Genomic DNA, 22752 nt, shown 5'->3' with positions numbered 1-22752 from the left:
ACTTTATCTGGTTTTGGTATTAGAGTTATGTTGGCCTTATATAAGGAGTTTGGAAGAGTAGTGTCTGTTTCAATTGTTTGGAATAGTTTCATGAGAATTGGTATTAACGCCTCTTTAAAAGTTTGATAGAATTCAGCTGTAAAGCCATCCAGACCCAGACTTTTTTTGTTGGAAGATTGCTAATTACCGCTTTAATCTCCTTGCTTGTTATTGGTCTGCTCAGGTTTTCTATCTCTTCTTGGTTCAGTCTTGGTAATTTATATGTGTCTAGAAACTTATCCATATCTTCCAGATTTTCAAATTTTTTGTCATACAGTTGTTTATAATAGTCTCTAATGATTCTTTGTATTTCTGTGGTGTCAGTTGTAATGTCTCACTTTTCTTATTTTTGTTATTTGGGTCCTCTCTCTCCTTTTTTTTGTTAATCTAGCTAATGGTTTGTCTATTTTGTTTATGTTCTTGAAAAACCAACTTTTAGTTTTGTTGATCTTTTCCGTTGTTTTTTGGGTCTCTCTTTCATTTAGTTCTGCCCTGATCTTAATTATTTCTTTCTGTCTACTGCCTTTAGGTTTAGATTGTTGTTGTTTTTCAAATTCTTTGAGGTGTAGCATTAGGTCATTTATTAGGAGTCTTTCCATTTTTTTTTTATATAAGCATTTACTGCAGTAAATTTGCCTCTTAGTACTGCTTTTGCAGTATCCCACAAGTTTTGGTATGATGTATCTTTATTTTCATTAGTTTCTAGAAATTTTTTGATTTCCTATTTAATTGCTTCTTGAACCCATAGGTCATTCAGGAGCCTATTATTTATTTTCCATGTATTTGTATAGCTTCCAGCAATTTGCTTATTGTTTATCTCCAGGTTTAGTCCATTTTGGTCTGAAAACATTGCAAGGATCTTAACCCTTGACTTGGTGTTGTCAGCACCACGTTCTCCCAAGTGAGCTAACCAGCCATCCCTATATAGGGATTTGAACCGTGGCCTTGATGTTATCAGTGCCACGCTTTCCCAAGTGAGCCACAGCCAGCCCAAAACTTAGTAACTTTTAAAACAACTGCTAAAATTTATCTCTCATGGTTTCTGTGGATTAGGGATTCAGGAGAGGCTTGGTTGAGTGGTTCTGGCCTGGGGTCTTTCATGAGGTTGCATTTAGATGTCAGCTGGGGCTTTAGTCATCTAACAGTTGCCCTGGGGTTGGAGAACACCCTTCCAAGGTTGCTCATATGGCTGGCGAGTTTGTTTTGGGTGTTAGTAAGAGGCCTTACTATCTCTCCACATGGGCCTTTCCACGTGGCTGTTTGATTGTCCTGCCATCCTGGTGACTAGCTTTCCCCAGAGTCAGCAACCCAAGAGACCTAGGCAGAACCTGCAGTGTCTTTATGACCTATCCTTGGAAGTCACATACTTACCCAAGTCAGCCCTGATAGGTAACAGGACTACATAAGGTTAAAATACACCAGCATCATTACGAGCTGTCTTGGGAGCTGGCTACAACGGGTAGGATGAATTGTAGTATCACATGTAAGCCATAGTAGGCAGGCTGCTGAGACCTTTTCCTCATATTATATATGTTTTGAATGAATAGAAGTTTATTGTGATTTACAATAGCTAAAAGTAGGAAGTATATACGGTGATAGTCTATACCTTGGATTTTAGTAACTAGCATTTGGTTTTTGAAAGAGGGATGGATAATAATTACTAATACATATTTTTCTTAATGTTCTTTATTATATTTTAAAAATTTTTCTGAGAATGAGTCTCAAATATAAAAGCTAATTATGGACAATAACAATATTAATGTCATACAGTAGAATTTAAATAGAAAACCATTAAACAACAGTGGTATTTGCTATTTCATCAAGAATCTATTACAGTTTTTAGTGACATAACTTCACAACATAGAAGGAGAAATGGTTGGAAGTACAAGGAGAAATAGACAATTTCACAGCCACAGAAATACCAAATTTACTGACTAACCAGGCAATTTAAAAGGGGAATATAGAAGATTTCAGTAACACAATTAGCAAGTGAAAATTTAAAGCAGTATAGAAAATTTTGAACTCAGAAAGCAAAATATACATATTGTTCTTAGGAAATATCTGAGGCTGACATAAATATATTACTAAAATTGAGCAAGGAAAATACAAAAAAGAAAGAGAAAAAAGCTGTAGATTATTCAACACAAATACACAAATCTTAAATATAATATTAGCACGTCATATTTAGTAGTGTATTGAAAGAATAATGAACTGTATCCAGTAGGATTTATTCCTGGAATACCAAGAAGGTGGTTCAGCATAATGAAATTTGTTAAAGATAGATATTAAGGTATTATAATAACAATTAAAAAGATATTAGTAAAATTAAGCACTTGCTTAGTTGCTAGACACCATTTTAAGGAGAAAAATTGATGATCTCTGTAGATACACAAAAAAAGCATATGATAAAAGTCCCCCTTTCTTATTTCTAGGGTGGGGGACTCTTAGCCACCTAAGAATAAAATGAAATGCCCTTAATGTCATAAGGTTGTATCTAATGACAGATTTAAGCAAGGCAGTAGTTAGTAGTAAAATACTAGACACTTGCCTGTTAGGGTTAGTAACAAGATAAGGATGCATATCTTTAGTACTACTATTCCGTCTTCCTCTGCAGGTCTTAACTTAGAAATTTATAAACATTGGGAAGGATTGATAAAATTTTCAAAATTTGAAGACAATATGATTGTCAACTTGGTGTAATTCGTGATAATTAACTGAGAAAGCATTCTCTCAGATGAGTTCCATTGAAAAGTCACCTTTTCTATAAATCAGCATTAATCAGTAAATGACATGAGGAAAATGATATTTTATCAAGAATTATAACTTTCCTAGGAATTATTCTAACAAGGAATGTAGAAGACTTGTACAAAGAAGACAATAAAAGTAAAAGAACACGGAAGGATAAATGTACCCAAATGGGAAAACTACATTTTGTAACAGTGTCATTTTTTTTAAAGCCATCTATAAATTCAGTGAAATCACAGTCAATCATCCAAAGATTTTTTTTGAATGAAACCTGACAAGCTGATCCCAAAATTCATATGGACAGGAAAATGCATAAGAATAGGCAAAACTTTTTTTTGGAATGGGAGGTGTCCAGAGTGGGGGAGCCTAGTGAAAGGAGAAGGAATTTGTCCTAACACAAAAACATACCATAAAGTTAGTTATTTTAAAAATGCGTACACATATAGCTCATTTGAACAAAATAGAGAGTCTAGAAGCAAATTGATATGTATTTGTAGGTGTTTGGGATGTGATAAATTTGTCATTTCTAATCAAGCTGAATTAAAATAATTGTATTTTTATTATTTGTTGGAGTGGGAGGATGATAGTTTTGGGAACTTAGTTCCATATTTCACATCAGATAAAAAATTAAATTCCAGATAGATGTGAAAATCTAAATATAAACACAAATCTATAAAAGTTATAGAAGAAGATATGGAGTATTTTATAACCTTGATATGAGAAAGGCCTTTAAAAAAAAACCTGTTACAAAAACCACAAAGGAAAAGTCTGACATCTAATGACATAAAATGTAATAAAACATTTATATGATGAAATATATGTTAAAAAGATATGGAGACTGGGAGAAATTACTTACAACATGTAACAGATAAACACTGAAAAAGCACCAATATATCAGTAAGAAAACAAACAATTGAGTAGAAAAACATGCAAGGAATTGAACAAAGCACAGAAAAAGAGTTACAAATATCCTATAAAGAGATGTTTTTTATTTCCTAGTGGTCATGGGAAGTACAAATTAAAATAATAAGATATCGTTTTAGCCCAAAAGAAAAAGAAAATATGATATTGAAGAGAGAGTGAGGGAGTGGATATTCTCATACTGTGGTCGTGGGGATTAACTTGTTAAGCAACTTGAAAGGCCATTTGTCAGTATCTATCAGATATAAAATGTTTATAAATTTGAGGAAGCAAGTGCATTTCTACAAATCTGCTTCAGTAAAACTAACATTTGTGTTCAAAAACAGAAAAGCATGTACCAATGCAAAACTGGATACAGTGTCAATCTTTCATCCATATTGTGTTAGAGCAGTACTGTGGAATTGCCTGTAACTTTAATCTCTCTATGCTAACATGAAAAATCTGAAGAAATTAATGGAAAAATTCATATGTTATGATCCCATTTATGTTTAACACTAATACTTGTGTAAAAGTGGGTGTGTTTGTGTACATGCATGTATATGTGTGTATTTGTATTCATGTGTATATATAAATGAATAGGAAAAGGCATGGAAGGAAGGATACATAGTGAATTACAGTAGTGACCTCTGAGAATGATCACCTAAGAAGGTATTTCTAGTGCTTTGAATACAATTAAGGAATAACTAAAATATGTAAATAAGTCACTTTTAGCATGTCTGTAATAATTACCATCTTTATTCTAATAATTAATGGCACCTGTTTGAGTGTCCGGAATTAACATTCACAGTATTTGAAAGGTGTAAAGTAGGTAGACATATAGCAAAGGAATATGCATGACCACTGAAATTCACATTTCTCTGAATCCTCACTTACCGGACAGTCCTTTGGAAAAAACAAAATGTTGTTCAAAGTCTCTGGTGATAGGGTGAATGACTTCTAGATGAGTTATTCAGGTCATCTGAATATCACCGTCGTCATGACCACTCTTCCTGAGCTGCTTTGGAGAAAGAAACACCTTTATACAGTGAATCAGAGTAATAAATCCTAGTGTGAAGACTTTTACTCAATACACATCCTGTAGACATGTAGAGACTGAACTGTATAAGTGTACAGTTCTCTTGCTGTCCCATTGACATATGAGAGAATAGTAAAGAGTAATAAATCCTAGTGTGAAGACTTTTACTCAATACACATCCTGTAGACATGTAGAGACTAAACTGTATAAGTGTACAGTTCTCTTGCTGTCCCATTGACATATGAGAGAATAGTAAGTTAAAAATTATACAGGGCTGGCCAGTTAGCTCAGTCAGAGTGCAGTGTTATAACACCACCATCAAGAGTTTGGATCCCATATCGGCCAGTTGCCCAAAGTAAAACAAAATTATACATCACTCTCTCCCCAGCTGATTTTCTTTCTTTTTTTTTTTTTTCCAGTGTTGCATTTTATTTATACCATAATATGCAGCAAAAATTATCACCTGAACTTCAAAACAGATTTCTTATTGATTTTCATGTTTAGTGTTAATTTCCAGGTATTTAAATTTTTTTTTATTTGGTCTTACAGGCAGTAAATATGGTCAACTTGGATTATAAATTTTGATTGTATGATTAAAGGCCTGTGCTTAGGCTTACCTTGCTTGTTTGTATGAAAGAAGTTACTAAGCAAAAGAGTAGAGTGAATAATCTTGGAAGGAAGATTGTAAACTATTTCTAAAGTAGACGTTATATGCTCGTTAACACTATTTTTTACTAAGTATTAAAGCAGGTTCCTAATACTCTCTGCAGAATGACATTTTTAGGCATTGTATTTCCTGAAACAAAAATCTACGTTTTTAAAATATTTTGTAATTTGATCAACCTTTCCTCTAGTTTGTTCAAATAATGAAATTTTAGTGACCTGCCATAGTATTTAGGGAATTCTGTGTTGTAAATTATTTCTTTAATGAATTACCTCTCTCTAACTGCTTGATCAGTTTACTTGCTAATGAACTAACATACTGTAATCTTTCAAAAGGTCTAATTATGTCAATCTGCTGAAATTTCAGGAAATTCAACAAGAGACAGATATCCCTGAAAGAGAGCTTGTTAGAGCCCTACAGTCCCTCGCCTGTGGTAAACCAACACAGCGGGTTCTTACAAAAGAACCCAAGTCAAAGGAAATAGAAAATGGTCACATATTTACAGTTAATGATCAGTTCACATCCAAACTACACAGAGTCAAGATTCAAACAGGTATCTGGAATTATGTTTTCCTCTTAAAAAAATTATATATTTTCTTCTCTAGAAAAAATTTTCATGTGTCGGATTTCTGTCTTTAAAAAAATAATGTTCTTCTGATTGTTCATGACTTAGGCTTTAGAAAGAAAGCTTTTATTAGTATGTGTGTATCAAAATGTAGCTGAATCCAAGTACAGTAAGCATTTTAAAAAGTAACTTATAGTGTGAACAAAGTACTTTCTATATGTTTTTCAATAAATGGGATAAAATTTTATGATCATGTTAGAAGTGCCTATAATTGTTTTTAACTGGTTGAGTTAACTAATAGTCAGTGAAACTCTTATTTTTAAAACTGATTTACAGATTTTTCAGAATTGGGAATACTTATATAAAGATTGATCTTTAGATGGAGCTATTTATATTTTGATAAATATTTTAAATTTCAAAATCTTAAAGCCCGTTGGTACCTCTGATTTGAAAACATAGAAATGATATTGTGGTGAACGGTTTTTAGTACAGCCTTTTAAATTGGTAGTGAAAATTGTATTCATTATTTATTTAACATAATGTCAGGTATGTTTTCTATGTATTTAGCAGGGAAAAGGCACTCCATTCTTGTAGATATTTAAAACTAATGCAGTTTACTACATGGTTTCAAAACTGTTTATTACTGGATAAGCTTCCTAGTACTAATTATCCATTACAACTTGTATATCTGTGTAATAAAATGGTATTTTAAAATAAGAGAAATAAGACTTTTTTTAAATGACTATAATCTGATTTTTTAAAATGTATTTATATTGTACATTAATGAAAGGTGTAATGCCTTATAAAAATTATTTTTATTTTATTTGTTTCAAAAAATTTGCTGTTTATTGTAGAATCTAAAAGAATTTTATACATAGTTAAAAACACAGAAGAGTATTTTTGTTGCACATCATATTCACCTTTACTTCAAAAATTTTTGTCTGCTTTTTTTTATATATATTTGAAACATAATTGATTGTACATGTCCCTGGGGTACAGCATTGAATGTCAATACCTCTGTACAGTATGTGATACTCAAATCAGGATAATTGATATATTCATCATTACACAATGTAATCATTTTTCATGGCCCTTTACTAATTTTTCACTAATCTCTCCCCCCTTCCCACCTCTGGTGGTCTCAATTATTTATTTATTTTTTATTTTAATTTATCAATATACAGCATAGTTGATTTTCATGTCCCTTTACCAATTCTTCCTTTCCCTCCTCTCTCTCCAGCTATTTTTATTTTAAAAACATAATTGATTACTAGAATACATTGACTCAAGAACTTTATATATGTGTTTGATTTGTTCTCTTTTTTGATCATTTTTATTTTATGTGTGTGCTTTGTAAAGCAGGGTGGTTGTTTCTGTTATACCCTTGACTCCTTTGTCTCATAGTTGCAAACTATATCTATTGTAATCTTCATCAGCCAAGACTGGGCCATGTGTATATGAAATAACACAAAACTGTGCTAATGGGTATCATGGAATAAAATTTCTTTTTTCCTACAGGGTAAGATATATGCCTCAACAGATTAGAACAGATATAGGTTTTGAATTTCAGGGCTCATTTGTATCTAGATTTGGAGGAAAATAAGAGTATATGGGGCTAGATATCTGAGTTATCCAGCCTCATGCTGCTTTACCCTTCAAATAAGTAACTATCTTTGTAACCCAGATTCTATCATGCCCAGCAACACTATCATATATTAGTATTATCAAAAAAATAGTCTTGTCTTCATGGATTTTTAGTTTTTGGTGTTATGTACATGCATGTGCGTGCGTGCGTGTGTGTGTGTGTGTGTGTGTGTGTGTAGTATTCTAGGAATGATTAAAATAGGAGTATAGAAATATATGATGAAGGATTTGACTGGATAGATCTCTTAAAGTTCTTTTCTTCAGTGATAAAATTCTGCAAAGAAGTGTTTTTCATTTTGGGATGGTTTTTTGATGATCTTCCCTCTTATATTTTAAGTCAGAATTTTCTCTTTGGTGGTAAAATAATGCACCCATATCCATTGTTTTTATCAGATTGTCAAAGGCTCAGTAACATAATCAAATACTTAAAGACTGTGACTGTACCTGTTTATGCTGCTTTTGCTATAGCCTGTAATAGGAGTTCAAGCAAAGAAGTGAAAAGAATTACTCAAATAACACAACCTTTGAAAAGAATTAGATTCATTGTAATCTACAGCAGTTTCTATAATTGAGTTTTCTCCACCACCACCACCATCACTTGCCTTCTCAAACCTCCTGTCCCTCAGCATACATATAGATGCATAGGTAGGCACATACACAAGCTTACCTTCTGTTATGATCTTGTTAAGTTCACAGTATTGTGCTAGGCTCTGAGAGGGAGTACCTGCCCTCACATTTTAAAAAGACCTTATAATGCAGTGTGTGTCACCATCACAATCTTCCCATTCATCTTTTTCTGCAGATAAGTAAGGAGTATACCTATTTAGGTGACCAAATTCAGATGAACCAAATGGATCATTTAAAAAATTCTTTTTTCCTCCAACTTTTAAAATATTTTTAAATCTACAGAACAGGTGAAAAGCACTATAATGCTTTTCAGTGTGGCCATGACTTATGTTTACCAGTCATTAAGATTTTGTCACATTTGCTATCTCTCCTACCCTCCTGCCTTTCGTGTGTGTGTGTGTGTGTGTGTGTGTATTTGCTGAAGCAGTTGAAATTAATTTGCCAACATCTTAATGCTTACCCCCTAAATACTTCAGCACACATCTTCCTTAGAATAGGATATATTCCCACATCACTGCAACACTATATCACACAAAAGAAAATCAATTCCGTATTATCTTTGTACCACCCATATTTGCCTTCAGTTGTCTCAAAAATCCCTTCTGTACATTATTTTTTGGATCCAGGATTCTATCAATGTTTCCACATTACACTTGATTTTATTTTTATGTCTCTTTAGTTTTATTTAATCTAAACCATTACCTCTATTTTTTTTTTTTTTTTTTTTTTTTTTTTTGCATGGCATTGGCTTGAGGAATAGCATTATTCTTTCTGAGTAAACTATTTTAATCTAATTTTGTTCTTTTTCTTTGCTAAGATATTGATTATCTTTTACTGGGGAAATGATACTGAAAGCAGTATTCTTAACAAAGGTATTCTAATTAGAGACAATTGAATGGACATGCACACCAGAATGATCTTCTAAATTGTATAGTGTACTGTCTCGTGGCAGTGCCCAAGCCTAAGTCATCAGTGTCCCTTGTGCTTCTTTGTAATTTTCCAATTTCTGCCTCCAGAAACTTCACATCTACTTTTTTTGATGACCAAGTAAACAAAAAATCAGTTATCTAGTTTTCTTTCTCTGCTACTTCAATTAGAGCAAAGTTGTAGGAGAAAGGGACTTCTATATTTAATCCGTTAGCAATTGCTTTGAAGACTGTAGGGAAAACAGAGTAAGACTCTTGTAAAGACTATATGAATTTGTGATAATGAGGTTGTGACATAAAAAATTAATAAAATATATGACAAGAAATTGTTAGATAACAATTCAAGGAGATTTTGGCAAGAGGTACAAGTGAATTACTTCACTGTTAATGGCGTTCCTTTAACTGATGTTGTAGTAGTACTTTTAAATTTATTTAGCTGACAGAATCTTGGCAATACATACTCTTTCCTCCTCTTAATGCCTTAGATATTACAGCTGCATTTTGAGTTAGAAAGACAACAAATATTCACCTGTCCAAGATACTTTTGTGAGGTTTAACTTGGAGCCATGATGTAAAATATTAGTTGACTTCTGGAAGTCACAAGCAATGAAAATTGATTACTGATAATTTTACTACTGAAGATATCCAGCTACCATTTTTCTTCCAGGAAAGTAATTACTATATTCCATAAAAACAAAATTTATTTTTTTATCTCAGAAAAATTAAATTTCTGATTTTGAAAAGAATAATTTAGAATTGTAGTAAACATTGAATTAGGCACTTTTTGTGTGTTTACTTGAATTATTATTAACTGTGTGAATGTATACTCAGGTCGAAATTGATTTTTCTCTGTTAATAGTAAATTATATTGTTTGCTTATAAACTAAATTTCTTTGTTATATTTATGATAAATACCTTTATTTCTATTTTAGTTGCTGCCAAACAAGGTGAATCTGACCCTGAAAGGAAAGAAACAAGGCAGAAAGTAGACGATGACAGAAAACACGAGATAGAAGCTGCTATAGTGAGGATAATGAAATCTAGAAAGAAGATGCAGCACAATGTTTTAGTAGCAGAGGTGAGGATACTTCGAGTGGGTTAATGTAGAAAAAATAGAATAAAAGTTCTAGTTACCATTTAAATTTAGGAAATATATTCAGCTAATTAAAAAAATAATTTTAAAATTAGGAAATTATAGTCATGTAACACTTCTCATTTAGAAGCATGGCACTTGATAATTAAACATAATGATATATGAAAATATGTCCACACTTTAAGAACTAATATGTTTTTAATGAAAATAGTAAAATATTGTTAACAAAGCAAATAACTTTACTGCTATTTTTACATTGTGTAAACAAACTACCTTTATTTCTAAAAATTAATAACAGCATTTATTGAGTGCTTTCATTTTAAAAATTAGGAAACTAAAGAGGAGATGATTCATTAAGAGGTCATTAAAATAGATAAGAGATGATTAGGGCCTGGGTTAAAGTATTGGTAGCGGGTAGAGAGTTGAATCAAGATAATTAGGAAGTAGAATTGACCGGATCTGTTGACTGTCTGATAATGGGATATGAGAGGGAGCAGTTGAGGATGCCTCTTAGGTTTTGGCTCGAGTGACTAGACAGAGGATGGTCCTTTTAACCGAAAAGAGAAGAGTAATATGCTGCTGTGCTCCAGATGTCAGTTGATAGCATTTTGTATAAGTTGACTTTATTGTATTTTGGCATATCCAGGGGCAGGTATCCTTAGGCCAGCTGAATGGAGAAAAGTGAGGGTTACAGGTTGAATTGGGAAGTTACTATGTGGGGATGTAGTTAAAACCGTGGGTTTAGATTAAATTGCTCACGGATAGCATGGAGGGAGTGAGAGAAAGAACTATAGGGTAGACCCCCTCTTTGCCATTTAAAGAGCAGTGAGAATAGCAAATGACATTGAGGAAAAGAAAAGCCTTTTGAGCACTGGTTTTCAAAGTGTGGTTCCTAGACCAACAGCATCAGCATCACTTGGGAACTTTTTAGAAATACACTCTCAGGATCCACTCAGACCTGTTGATTCAGAAACTTGGGGTAGGGCCAGCAATCTGGCTTTATAAAGCACTCTAGGTGATTCTGAGGTATGTTCAAATCTGAGAACACTGCTATAGAGGAAAAAGAAAAGAAAACAAGAAGATAGTATGGCAAGGGAAGAGAATTACAAGGAGTAACTGATTTCAAAAATCATAAAAAGACCAAGTAGAATAAACACTAAGGGATATTGTCAGTTAGATGACTGGGAAACTTGCCCAGAAATTTTCATTGGACTGGTGAGAGTGGATATTCAATGGCAGAGCCTTGAGAAGTAAATCGAGGTGGAAACCACCAAGAGCACTTGTACTTTGAGGTATTGGCTCATGGGAAATGGCAAAGAAGAGGGCAGTACTAGAGGATTAAGTGTTGAATTGAAGAGTATAGGATTTTTTTTTTCCTAGATGGAAAGATACTGAGCATGTTTATATCCTAAGGATAAGGATGGGATGCTTAAAACAAAAGGAAAGATAAGGGGGTGAGGAAATAATACCAAAGTCTAGAAAAGGAAAGCCGAAGATTGTATAGAGAATACAAGTGGGTGGTAAACATATTAATGTGGGTGTTACTGAATATGCCTCTTCCTGAGAAGCCAGGGCAGGGTGCAGGTGTGTGCTAAAGTAAAGATATAAGTATGGATAAATGTATATATGTAGGGTGGGAATTTAAGGAATTTTGAACTGAAATGGCCTCTTTTCCTCTGTACGTTATGGTACAGGGCTTAAGGACCTTGTCAGAAATTTGAAATATCATCTTTCAAAGAATGGTGCTTAGGAACTTACTGAACTTGAATATGATAAGTTTGTGTTACCAATCTATACCAAAGATTGGCAAATGTTTTTGTAAATGGCCAGTTATAGCATGAAAGCAGCCATAGTAATACATAAATAAATAAGAGTGGCTGTGTTTAAGTAAAATTTTACAAAAACAAGCACTGAGTGGCTGTATTTGGCCTGTGGCTATAGCCTGCTGAGGCCTGGTCTACACAAATGGTGTAAAAACTACAGCTTTACCAGAGCAAGGAACTCTGTAGTAGGTTTAGAATTATGTGGTAGATGTAGAGTGTAGATTTGATCAAAGGGTGTTTATAGAAAAGGACCAAAGGAATCAGGGAGTTGAAGGTACTGTTGAGAGGACAGCTGATGAAGTGATCTCGAATACAGTCTAGGACTCATAAGGAAGGAGGTAAGGTCAGAAGAAGCTGTTAAGAGCCTGGGAGGAATGAGGGTCAGAGGTTTGGAGATCCCAGATGGGTTGAGAGCACGTTTGTTTATATTGGAGTGGTAATCCTGGAACGGTGATAGATTTCAGTTGCAGAGTGGTGCTGAAGTTTCAGATTTCAAAGAATTATCAGTCCATTGTGGCTTTGGGGATGAACTGATCAACAAGATAAAAGAAAAGCTGGCTTATGGATAGCTGATTGATCTACAAGAGAGGGAGGGTGGATTCGTGGGAAAATCATGGACTTGGAGGTCAGGAGTGTTTAGGTCTCTGCCGGCTCTCTGATTTACTACTTGTCCATTTCAGTTTTCCTCTCTGGTTTATTTTCCTCTTTGTAAAATGAGACAATCTACTTTACAGTGTTAAGAGGGTTAAATAAACTAATATATACAAAATGACTGATAAATAGTACAGTCAGACTGTGGCTATTGCTGTAATTACTGTTTTATTATTTAGTGACATCACAATACTTAGGCTCCTAACAGCAGCTGAAAAAAAGAATAACAGCAGTAGAACTTATTACTATGGATGGGCATTATCCTAAGGCATTACATCTATTTACAGCCAATTCAGAAGTCCCCAAAACTAGTAAGTGGTAGACCTGGGGTTTGAACCCAGGTAGTCTGGGTTCAGAGTTTGTGTTCTTAGTCACATTATACTGCTCAAGTTCTGTGAATTAGGAGGGTAACCCAGAAGTCAGTAGATGATAGCATCAAAATGGTTAAACCATAGGGTGGTATATTTTTGTACTAATATATTCCAACTAATTTAGCTGTCAACTACTAATCCATTTTAGCATTCACATTCTGGTATGAGGAAGTGCATTCTAGCCATGCGTTACATTTTCAAATAAAACTTTTTAAAATTTTCTGTACTTCTAACTTTGGTAACTCAGTTACTAAAGTTTAATCTCTGAGTCTTAAAATGATACATTGGTTCTGTGCAAAGATAAGAATTTTTGTGTGTTTATATGGAAATGGTATAGTTAAAATTTTTTTTCTGGTAGGAATTAGTTTTTCTATTTTCTTTTTCAGGTAACTCAGCAGTTGAAGGCTCGATTCCTACCAAGTCCAGTTGTTATTAAGAAACGTATTGAAGGACTTATTGAGAGAGAATATTTGGCACGAACACCTGAGGATCGCAAAGTATACACATATGTAGCATAAAATGTGTTCAGGAATTTGATTTATTCTTGGACTGTACTCTTCGCATGGACTGGGAAGTTCTTTTAAATCATTAAATATTAAGACGACCATCTCTTCTATTAAATTACAGTACATGTTCTAGACCATTCAGATCAAGCCTTTACTCCCTTTGAGAGTTTTCAACATCAGTTGATTGAGCTTCAGGCTTTACAACGTTTATCCGTGTAGAGATCATCTTTACAGTTCCTCGGGAAAATGTGAATGTGCCGCGTTTTGTTTTCAATACTGTATGAAAACAGGAAAAAATAAAACAAAAATTTAGAAAATACAGCTCATTAAAATAAAATTGTTGAATTTCATTTCCCCAGGTCTTCAGTGTTGATGTAAATGTGTTTCTGTAGTGTTGCTTAGCACTTTGCACATTGTGTAAGTTGGGTAACAAAAATGGCAAAAGAAATGCAGAATTCCCATTTATCTTGCTCTGCTTAAGACATTTCTTTAGCTAGTCTTGTTTAATTTAAAGGTTTGGTAAATATACAAAGACCCAAACATACAATTTGAGCATGCTTTATTCTACCACTTGCACTTACTAATCTTATAGCCTTATGACCAGGAACCTTTGTTTTGGGCTCATTACACACCCTGATTTGGTTTTTCCCTATTGTAATTTGATATTTCCCAAATTAAGTCTTATCATGATTAGGCTTTGTTCTGAGTTATTTCTAGAGAAAGAAAATATTTTAGTATGTATAAATTGTATGATAATTTTTTGCTGTTGTACTTACTGCTAATAGTGGATTGTATAGGGTGGTGTTTTTATTTCATTTCTTGTAGACAAACAAATGAATTTAGTATACACATACCCCACTAATTCAAGTATGTCAGAGCACAAAGTTGGCAGCTGGTTATATTTAATTCAGCCCCTTTGAAAAGCACATACAGTTTATACCTTGTTTATAAATATCTTAGGTTCCCCCCACCCCCACCCCTTTAAATATATATTTTGGTGAAGCTGTGGTGCACTATTAATTTGTTTCAAAATGCAATCTAAAGATGCAATAAATATGATTACATTGATAGTTTCAACGAAATCTTCAGTTCATGCAGCTGTGTTTTGGAAAGTGATCAAGCAATATTTTTCAAACCTGATGGTTCTTGGATATTAGCTGTTGTCCTCCAAAGAGTCATCATTTCACATTTTCAAAGATGTGCTTTGTTGCTGATGATTCTTGTCAGTTATCCTGTGCTTCCAACTTACACCAGTGTTTTTTACCCGGTTGATCTGCCAAGGATTATAGTTTGCTTTATTTTAACTTTAAAGTATTTTTATCTTCAATTTTATTTAATTTTGTTTTCATAAGACAATGTTTCAGATATGTAATTGGGGCAAACCACTATAGATTTTTGTTGGATAGGAAAGTGAAATGTTACTAATAAGGTTAAATAACCTACCCTTCATTGATTATCAATACTGTTGATACATTTATTAGAATGTATGTCTCAGAAGCTGGTTTCTGTTTAAAATTTATGGTCAAGTTACAACATCTGAATTCTAATATGGATTAAAAACTCCACATAAATATTTTTCCCCATGCGTCTTGGGTTATAATTTTCCTTTTAAGACTTGCAAATATGCTTTTATTGCACTCAATTTTGTCTCCATCCGTACTGTAGAATTATAAGCCTTATGCTCTTAATCTCTACATTTTCCACTTTTACATGCCATTGAAAAATATGAACGTTATTCTCAGGACACTTTTTACATACATGAGTGGTGGTAAGTCAGGTGCAACATGGAGAGCAGAAGGGTTTCACGTTCTGATTTTTACTTAATGGAAATTTTCTGTAATGGTTAGATGTTTATCTACAGGAAGGTGTGGGTATTTCAGGTTTGAGAATGTTTTTATTGTTCTCAGTTCCCAAATGACATATAACACCTTCGGAAGTAGGACAACTCAGATTGTCGAATTAATAAACGTGAAAGATGTAAAAACTTCATTTATTAAAAATCCTAAATGAGACATTTAAACAAGAATTTAAGTGCTAGTATAAATAATTAAAAATCAGTCAAGTTTATGTCATTGTCTCGAGTGTGGCTGTACAAATCAGATCTAGGCTTTAGAGACATACTTGTATAACATTTTGGAGCACAGGTTTGATATGCTATTAAATGCTTATAAATATATTAAAACACATTTCTGAATTGCAGTTGAGTGGAATGGTTGGGGATTGCTCGTGATGCTACATTGAAAAAATTAGGTCACCTAAGATGTATGTTTTAGCTCATAAGTATTATTTTAGCTCATAAAGCTCATATAAGATACACTTGACATTGCTTTTTTGTCAGCAAGAAGTCATTGATGGTATTTTTCTCAGCTTTTAATGTTTTAATTTGAAAGATTGAAGCATTCTGACCGTTCATTCAATCCTGTTGGTGTGAATAAATTTTGGTGTCTTGAAGAATTTTAAGGAGGGTGGATGCGCAGTTTTCAACTGCAAAAATAATGTAAACTGTTCAGTAATTGTTAAATTGTGATTCCCTGCTATCATTTTCAAATCCAGGACAGTGTTTATTTTGAATTGTTATGTTATTTAAAGATAAAAAATTCATTGCAATTAGGAAACACACAGCCTCACAAAATAAAAAGTGGTTGTGATTGCAAGGATTCTTTATGTCAGTGAATTTAAAAAGGGGATGGGGGAAGGGATGCATGGTTCTCTAAGGATACCCTAGAGTCACCTGTGTAGCGTTGGAAACAGACATGCCCCACTACCAAGCCCCCAGGATGCTGATATGCCTTCTCAATGAGAGTCTTTGTTACTGGGTTGCAGGAAAGGTTTAGGTGAGAACCAATGATCTTAAGATAATGCCTGTATCTCTAAGACTAGTACACTGGCATCATCTCAGGCGTCTAATTATTATTTACTTCCTCAACTTGGAAAATAATGTTTACAGTTTTAAACATTCGTTTTGAGTAACTGCCTAGTATTACAAGGTTTTCTTTGCCTGTCTGCTATAGCTTTTAAGACTCAATTTTTATAGCCTAAAATTTTCATTTATTACATGATGTATACTATTACTAGATTGTCTCAATCTTGGAAGAAGAATCTGTTACATATAAATTGTAATTCATGTATTTTACTGTATGGTGCATTGGTATTCTGTTGATATGAATGTTAAAACATTTCAGGTTAGCAAAATTATAAGTCATTTCTAGTCCCCAAAGCATAAATAATTAGAAATGTTAATGACACTTAAGTGTTCACCATGTGCTAGATACTGAGTACTTTACATATATTCATTTAGTTGAATCATCAGCTTTTTAAAATAATCATTATTATACTAGTGTTTTCCCAAGATTACTGCTAGGAAATGGCAGAGCCAGGAGTTGGACCTAGGTTTGATCGTAGGTTCTGGTTCCTGAGCCTATCTCTATTCCATGCTGCAAATTGACATATTCCGTTTTTAAAAAAATCATTTATTTTGTGCCTTATTCACATGAGTAATATGGCAAACTACAGTTAAAGGTAATACATGAAGCACCTCAATTTGGAATTTTGCATATTTTTGTTGGCTTTATATTAATTGCTGATACCAACTTTGGTTGAAAGGAAAGCAGGGAAGGTGATGGCTGCTATTCTAGAAATTTATCCATCTGAAAGAAAATACACTCCCCACACCCACACAATCGTAGTGAAAGTTTTATATAAGTGGGTAACACGGACAAATGCTTAATTTAAATTTAAGTCTACAGTTTTAAAAAAATGTTTTCTTTATTGTGTGCTTTTCCTATACCAAATCGATTTTTAGCCAGAAGGAAGAGAAGACCTAAGAATGACAGTAAATTTAACAAAAAATAGTACAAAGATTGATCATCAAGCTAACTCTTGGGAACATGCACAAGTAGGAGGTCTTGAAACCCCATTCATTTAATAATTTTAGAAATGGCAAGTTTGTAAACATGTCATTTAAGTAATTTGATCCTCAGTCTTAGGGTCTAAGTTGACCTCGAATGAGCCATGCAAAAATAGCTTTAGAATTATGTGTGAAGAGCTCAGAGTGAACTACCATATTTTTAATAACTTAATGAAAAATCATCAAACTTCAATATTCCAATAACAAAGTACAGTTTAAATAATGTATACAACTATTGCATATTAAGAATTCTTGCAGTGTGGGAAAATTAAAATTCTAAGTCTCAGGATTCTTTCTGCAGTTGTGCAATGTCTGGTATGCGGTGGGTGTAGGCATTCACTCAGTAAGTCTCAGATGAATGTGCTTAATGATCACTAAGTGTTCTGAAAGTCCTAAAAGAATTGAACTTTAGAAGACAAAATTTGTGCCACATTATTGGGGTTATGACATAATATTCGTGGTATGAGGATTATATTTTTGACTTTTATAAGAAGAAATTATTTGATCTTTCATTTTCAACTAGATAAAAAGTGAAAAATGTAGACCAGCTGCTGGGTTGTTCCTGATGACATTAAATGCTGATTTTGAAGCCCTCTTGACATACCATCACTATGATAAGCACTTTACTAGTATTAGCTCATTTGGTCTTTCCAAGATTCCGTGAAAAAAGTCAGGCCTAATGACATAAACACTCATGCAAGATCCCCCTAATTAATGGAGTACAGGAATTTGGGCCCAAGTCTCTGATTCCAAAAACCGATTTTAATGACTGTTAATGTGTCCCTAGTAACTGGTTGTTTGGCAAACTGGACAGAACTTTATAAGTTGAATTTGGTTCTGAAGGTAGATTTTCTTGGTAAATATTTTGGTGGAAGTTTGTGTTGGTTTATTTGGAATTGTTTCTGGCAAACCTGAATATGTGAAACTTTTATGGATCCTGCACAAGAGAAAATTGATATGAGCTGTGCATGTTAGTGGATATGGCAAATGTGGACTATTTTGTTTGTAACAAGTTTATAGAACTGATTTCAGGTATCAATACCTGTAGACTTAATCTTGTTTTATTTCCTATATAATGCCATTCTCTGAATTTACTAGACTGGTTCTGCCCTCCTCCCCGTCAGTGGTTGGCTGATACAGGGATCTGAACCCTTGATCTTAGTGTTACAAAGCTGTGCTCTCATGATTTTTTAGATGGAATGGAATTGTAGTTTGAAAGAGATGGAGAAAACTTGCCTAAAGAGCATGGAATCAAGTGGGGAAAAAGACAAAATCTGCATTTCGTTCCAGTGCAGACAGCAATAGGAAACGTGTGTATGTGTGATTATAAACTAGTGAGACTGCTGTGCTCTCATGATTTTTTAGATGGAATGGAATTGTAGTTTGAAAGAGATGGAGAAAACTTACCTAAAGAGCATGGAATCAAGTGGGGAAAAGGACAAAATCTGCATTTCGTTCCAGTGCAGACAGCAATAGGAAACGTGTGTATGTGTGATTATAAACTAGTGAGACTATCACAACCCTATTGCAACTTCTACACCTGAATGAAGGGGGCGCAGGCTAAGGAGAGTACCCTTTCAAACCAAGAAAGTCCATACATGGTATGTTCATCACATTTTAAAAACTACCCTCTTAAGTTTGCCTGCAAAACCATTTTGCAATACTCCTAAGGAAAGCATCCTTACTATTTTTTGACCAAAATTAGTATTATCCAAGTTTGTAATAAGGCATCTGTATTCACCAGACTTGCCTTGAGCTGATTAAAAAATAATGCAATCCATCCTCAAAGAAATGAAGGTTTATAACTATTAAGGTTATGCAAGAGTGCTAGAGACTAAAAAGCAATTCCAAAAGGGGAGTGGCATATGACTTGGTGATTTCCAACTTAACTGCACATCAGAATTTCCTAGGGATGCTTTGAAAAGAACAAAAAATGCCTCTTTGGGAGATTAGGATTTAATAGGTCTGAGGTGACTATACGTGTTAGGATAAAACATATAAACTCCCAAATTTCACTAAGTAGATGAGAACATGGATATGATATGCTAGCTGTGAGATTTTCTTTAACATACTTTACATGCGTTTATTACGACTTAGCTGGTTAAGGCAACATGTTGATTGAGTCAAGAGGTTTGATTACAAAGTGGGCCAGTTAATTTCAAGCTACTCATGGTCACAGATCACAGTATTAATCATAGCCAAGTAATTGTCATTAGTGGGTCCAAGTGGGGGGTAGGGGAGAATCAGTATTAGTATCTTAACAGCCAAGGGGCAATTGTGATCTTACAATTTTAATTAGGCATTCCCACTGGGAGAAATCAAGTCTAGAAACCAAGTGTTCAAAGCTCAGTGACCTCTATCCCATTAGTGTGAGTTTAGATAATAACATTAAAAGAGTGATTCTAAGAGAAAGTGCCTACTGAACAGCTCTGAATTTTTATCCTCAAATCTTAGAACCATTGGTTGTGAAGCGACTTAGGTCTGAGTGACAAAAATTGAGATGTTTGTGCTACCAGCTTTGTAAGATAATATAATAAGCTTAGACCATAATCTTGGTTATTATCAATGTAATCCAGATGGCACAAAGTGTTTCTAGTGAGATTGTCTTTGGTTTGATGATCATTCGCTTAATCTGACATAAGATGACTCCCTTAAGAACGTGATACTCCTCACGTTACATCCAAATGTAACTTTTGAATTATTTCTCAGTAATGAGCTTTCACAGAATGATCCATATTCTCTTAAATCGGTAATTACACAAAACAAATATTTTTAAAACTCTCATTCTTGGAAACAAAAATGAGACTCATAAAAGTAACTCCCTCATCAGATTGATGCATGGATTAAAGTCTAAGTGTGTAAAAAAATCTACAAACTCTTCAACACAATCAAGCTCAATTCTCAAGCTTGGAAAAGCAGGGAGGGCCCCACTTCCAGCCTGTACTTTGAACCCTGAAGATGGACCTTCCCTTCGGAGTTCTCACTAATTATTGCCATTCTCAGATCCCTGACCACACGTGCTGCTTTAGTCCGGGTAAGGATACACCGCCTATTTATGTTTACTTCTCTATATAACTCTTCCTTCTCCGTAGGACTCAACTATGAATCCAATGGCAGATCTGGGTGACAGATGGCATTGCCACTCTCACAGGAGATTTTCCCCTCTGAAGCCTCTCTTAGAAGATTGGAGTTTAATTTACCAAAGGAGCAGCTGGTGGCATGCTCTCACTGAACCAGCTCTTAGCCTGGTACCTGTCACTCAGTAAATTCTCAGTAAAAGCTAACTACATTCTGACTCATTAATGACAACAACACTCATTTGTGAGACAAAGGGTGGAGTCCCCCACTTCTGTAGAGTTAATAGCCCTGCATATGAACCCAGGTGGTCCCATTAGCCTCAACTGAGTTTCTCACCTAGAAAATTTGATTTATAAACTAAACCAGATCATTATATTCTCCCCTCTCCTCTGAGCTAATCTATCTTCCCGAAATATACCTAATCACTATGAACTGCCCGCAGTCCTTTTTTAAAAATCCCATTTTTCCCCAATTATTTTTTGCAGTCAATATGACCAAAAAATGAGTTACTAAAACAGTTATAAAACAACGACATTGTTAAAATCCAGTTTTGTGTAAATGTTTTTGCATGTGTGTGTATATGTATGTGTGCACATGGATATGGGTGTGCACATTTGTGAGTGACGTTAGATCGTGAAAGTAGTAGGTAGTTGAAGGGTAGATAAATAATTTCTGTTATAAATGACCAGATATATTGTTCATCAAATGGCAAACCACATAGTAATGAGATGATTATAAAACCTAGTTTTATTTCACTACCTTTAATAATAGTATATTATTAAATATCAATAAAATTCTGTTAGGCAAAAAATGTACACATACATACAAGCCCACATATATGGAACTTTTTAGAAACTTTGTTTACTGATAGTTTATATGCTAATTTCTTATTGTTAAGTGTATCAATATCAGATATTATGTTGTAAATACCTACCTTCTCCTTTGGCAAAAAATATGCTACAACAGCATAAATACATGAAGATGTCTGCATGTATACAAAAAATGTTACATTTATTCAGTGCAGCCAAATATTTACATGATCTATATTCATTTCATAATTTCTGATGTACATACAGACCGGTTCCCGCTCACTGGCTGAGCGAGGCGCAGGGGCAGCGCCGAGGGTTACAATCCCATTGCCGGTCCCCGGTCCGGTACGGGGGCAACACTGAGGGTTGCGATCCGTTGCCGGACACAGAAAAAGACAAAAGACCAAAAAAAAAAAAAAAAAAAAAATTTCTGATGTCAGTTTTCTGCAACTGTGTTACACATCTACATCTTTTTGAAAACTTGTGAATGCATGTATAGCCTGACCTGTCTCTGATGACTCAGGGTCCACAGGTGTCAACTAGCAATTAGAAGTTCTGTGACTTTTGGCTTTTCTATCTCCTCCTTCCAAGTCTGGCTGTGAGTTTCCCCCTTTTCTCATTGTGCTTGCCTCCAACAGCCTCCTTGCTTCTCCTGTGCTAGACTAGGAAACAAAATAACTAATGTGGCAAAATTGCTATTCAGGAGTCAATGACTCTGAAACAAAAGGAAGGGAGGAAGAAAGGGCTTGGGTTTTTATGAGTTTATTTAGCTGTGGCAAGGCAATTTGGGTTTGGATTCTGAAATATAGAGGAAATCTAACCTCTAGATTAAGAATGTGTTACCGTATAATTTAAAACTGCCTCTCCACATTGAATCCTAATACTTTAAGATAAGTTTCAGCCCAAGTTTACTAGGGAAAGCGCCTTTAAGAAGGAGGGAAGAAGTTGAAAGGGGTCCATGAAGGGTGGGATGACAATACCAAGTTCCATGAAGGGTTCTAGTTTATTCTTTGATTAACTCAAGACAGAGTGTGTGCAAACATATTTATAAGATATGTATACTTTCAAAAGTTACCTGTATTGATGTGAACTCCCATCCAGCCACAGGTGGAATTGGGGTTATGTCACTGCATGAATATTCCCAATTGGTTACCTAATTCATGTCTCATACATAACCTACTAACTTTTAAAGAATGTGAATGTAGTGAAATTTATTTAACTATACTGAGTAACATTTTGCTTTTCATGGGATTCATTCCTTTTTCCATATTTGTTGAGCACCTTCTATGAAGGTACTTCAAAAAGTTCATGGAAGAATTCATATTATCTTTAATTCCATTTTTTTTTTCCTTTTTGTCTTTTTTCGTG

General features: G+C 34.1%; 1 protein-coding gene across 1 annotated transcript in view; it reads left to right on the top strand.

Moving 5' to 3' along the window:
- CUL3 (cullin 3) overlaps window positions 1-16244 on the top strand; it is a gene marked incomplete at its 5' end in the record, with an annotated part of 80033 nt that extends 63789 nt beyond the window's left edge. Inside the window, 3 exons of the mRNA XM_008588383.1 lie at window positions 5751-5937; window positions 10079-10224; window positions 13471-16244. Coding sequence (XP_008586605.1) covers window positions 5751-5937; window positions 10079-10224; window positions 13471-13602 — 465 coding nt within the window. The remainder of the gene's footprint in view (window positions 1-5750; window positions 5938-10078; window positions 10225-13470) is intronic.
- Between the last annotated feature and the right edge of the window lie 6508 nt (window positions 16245-22752).

This window comes from Galeopterus variegatus, unplaced genomic scaffold, assembly GCF_000696425.1.
Source record: "Galeopterus variegatus unplaced genomic scaffold, G_variegatus-3.0.2 Scaffold4798, whole genome shotgun sequence".
Classification (NCBI taxonomy): Eukaryota; Metazoa; Chordata; class Mammalia; order Dermoptera; family Cynocephalidae; genus Galeopterus; species Galeopterus variegatus.
Note: the sequence above shows the minus strand (reverse complement) of the source record. Positions and strands in the feature narration are given on the sequence as shown.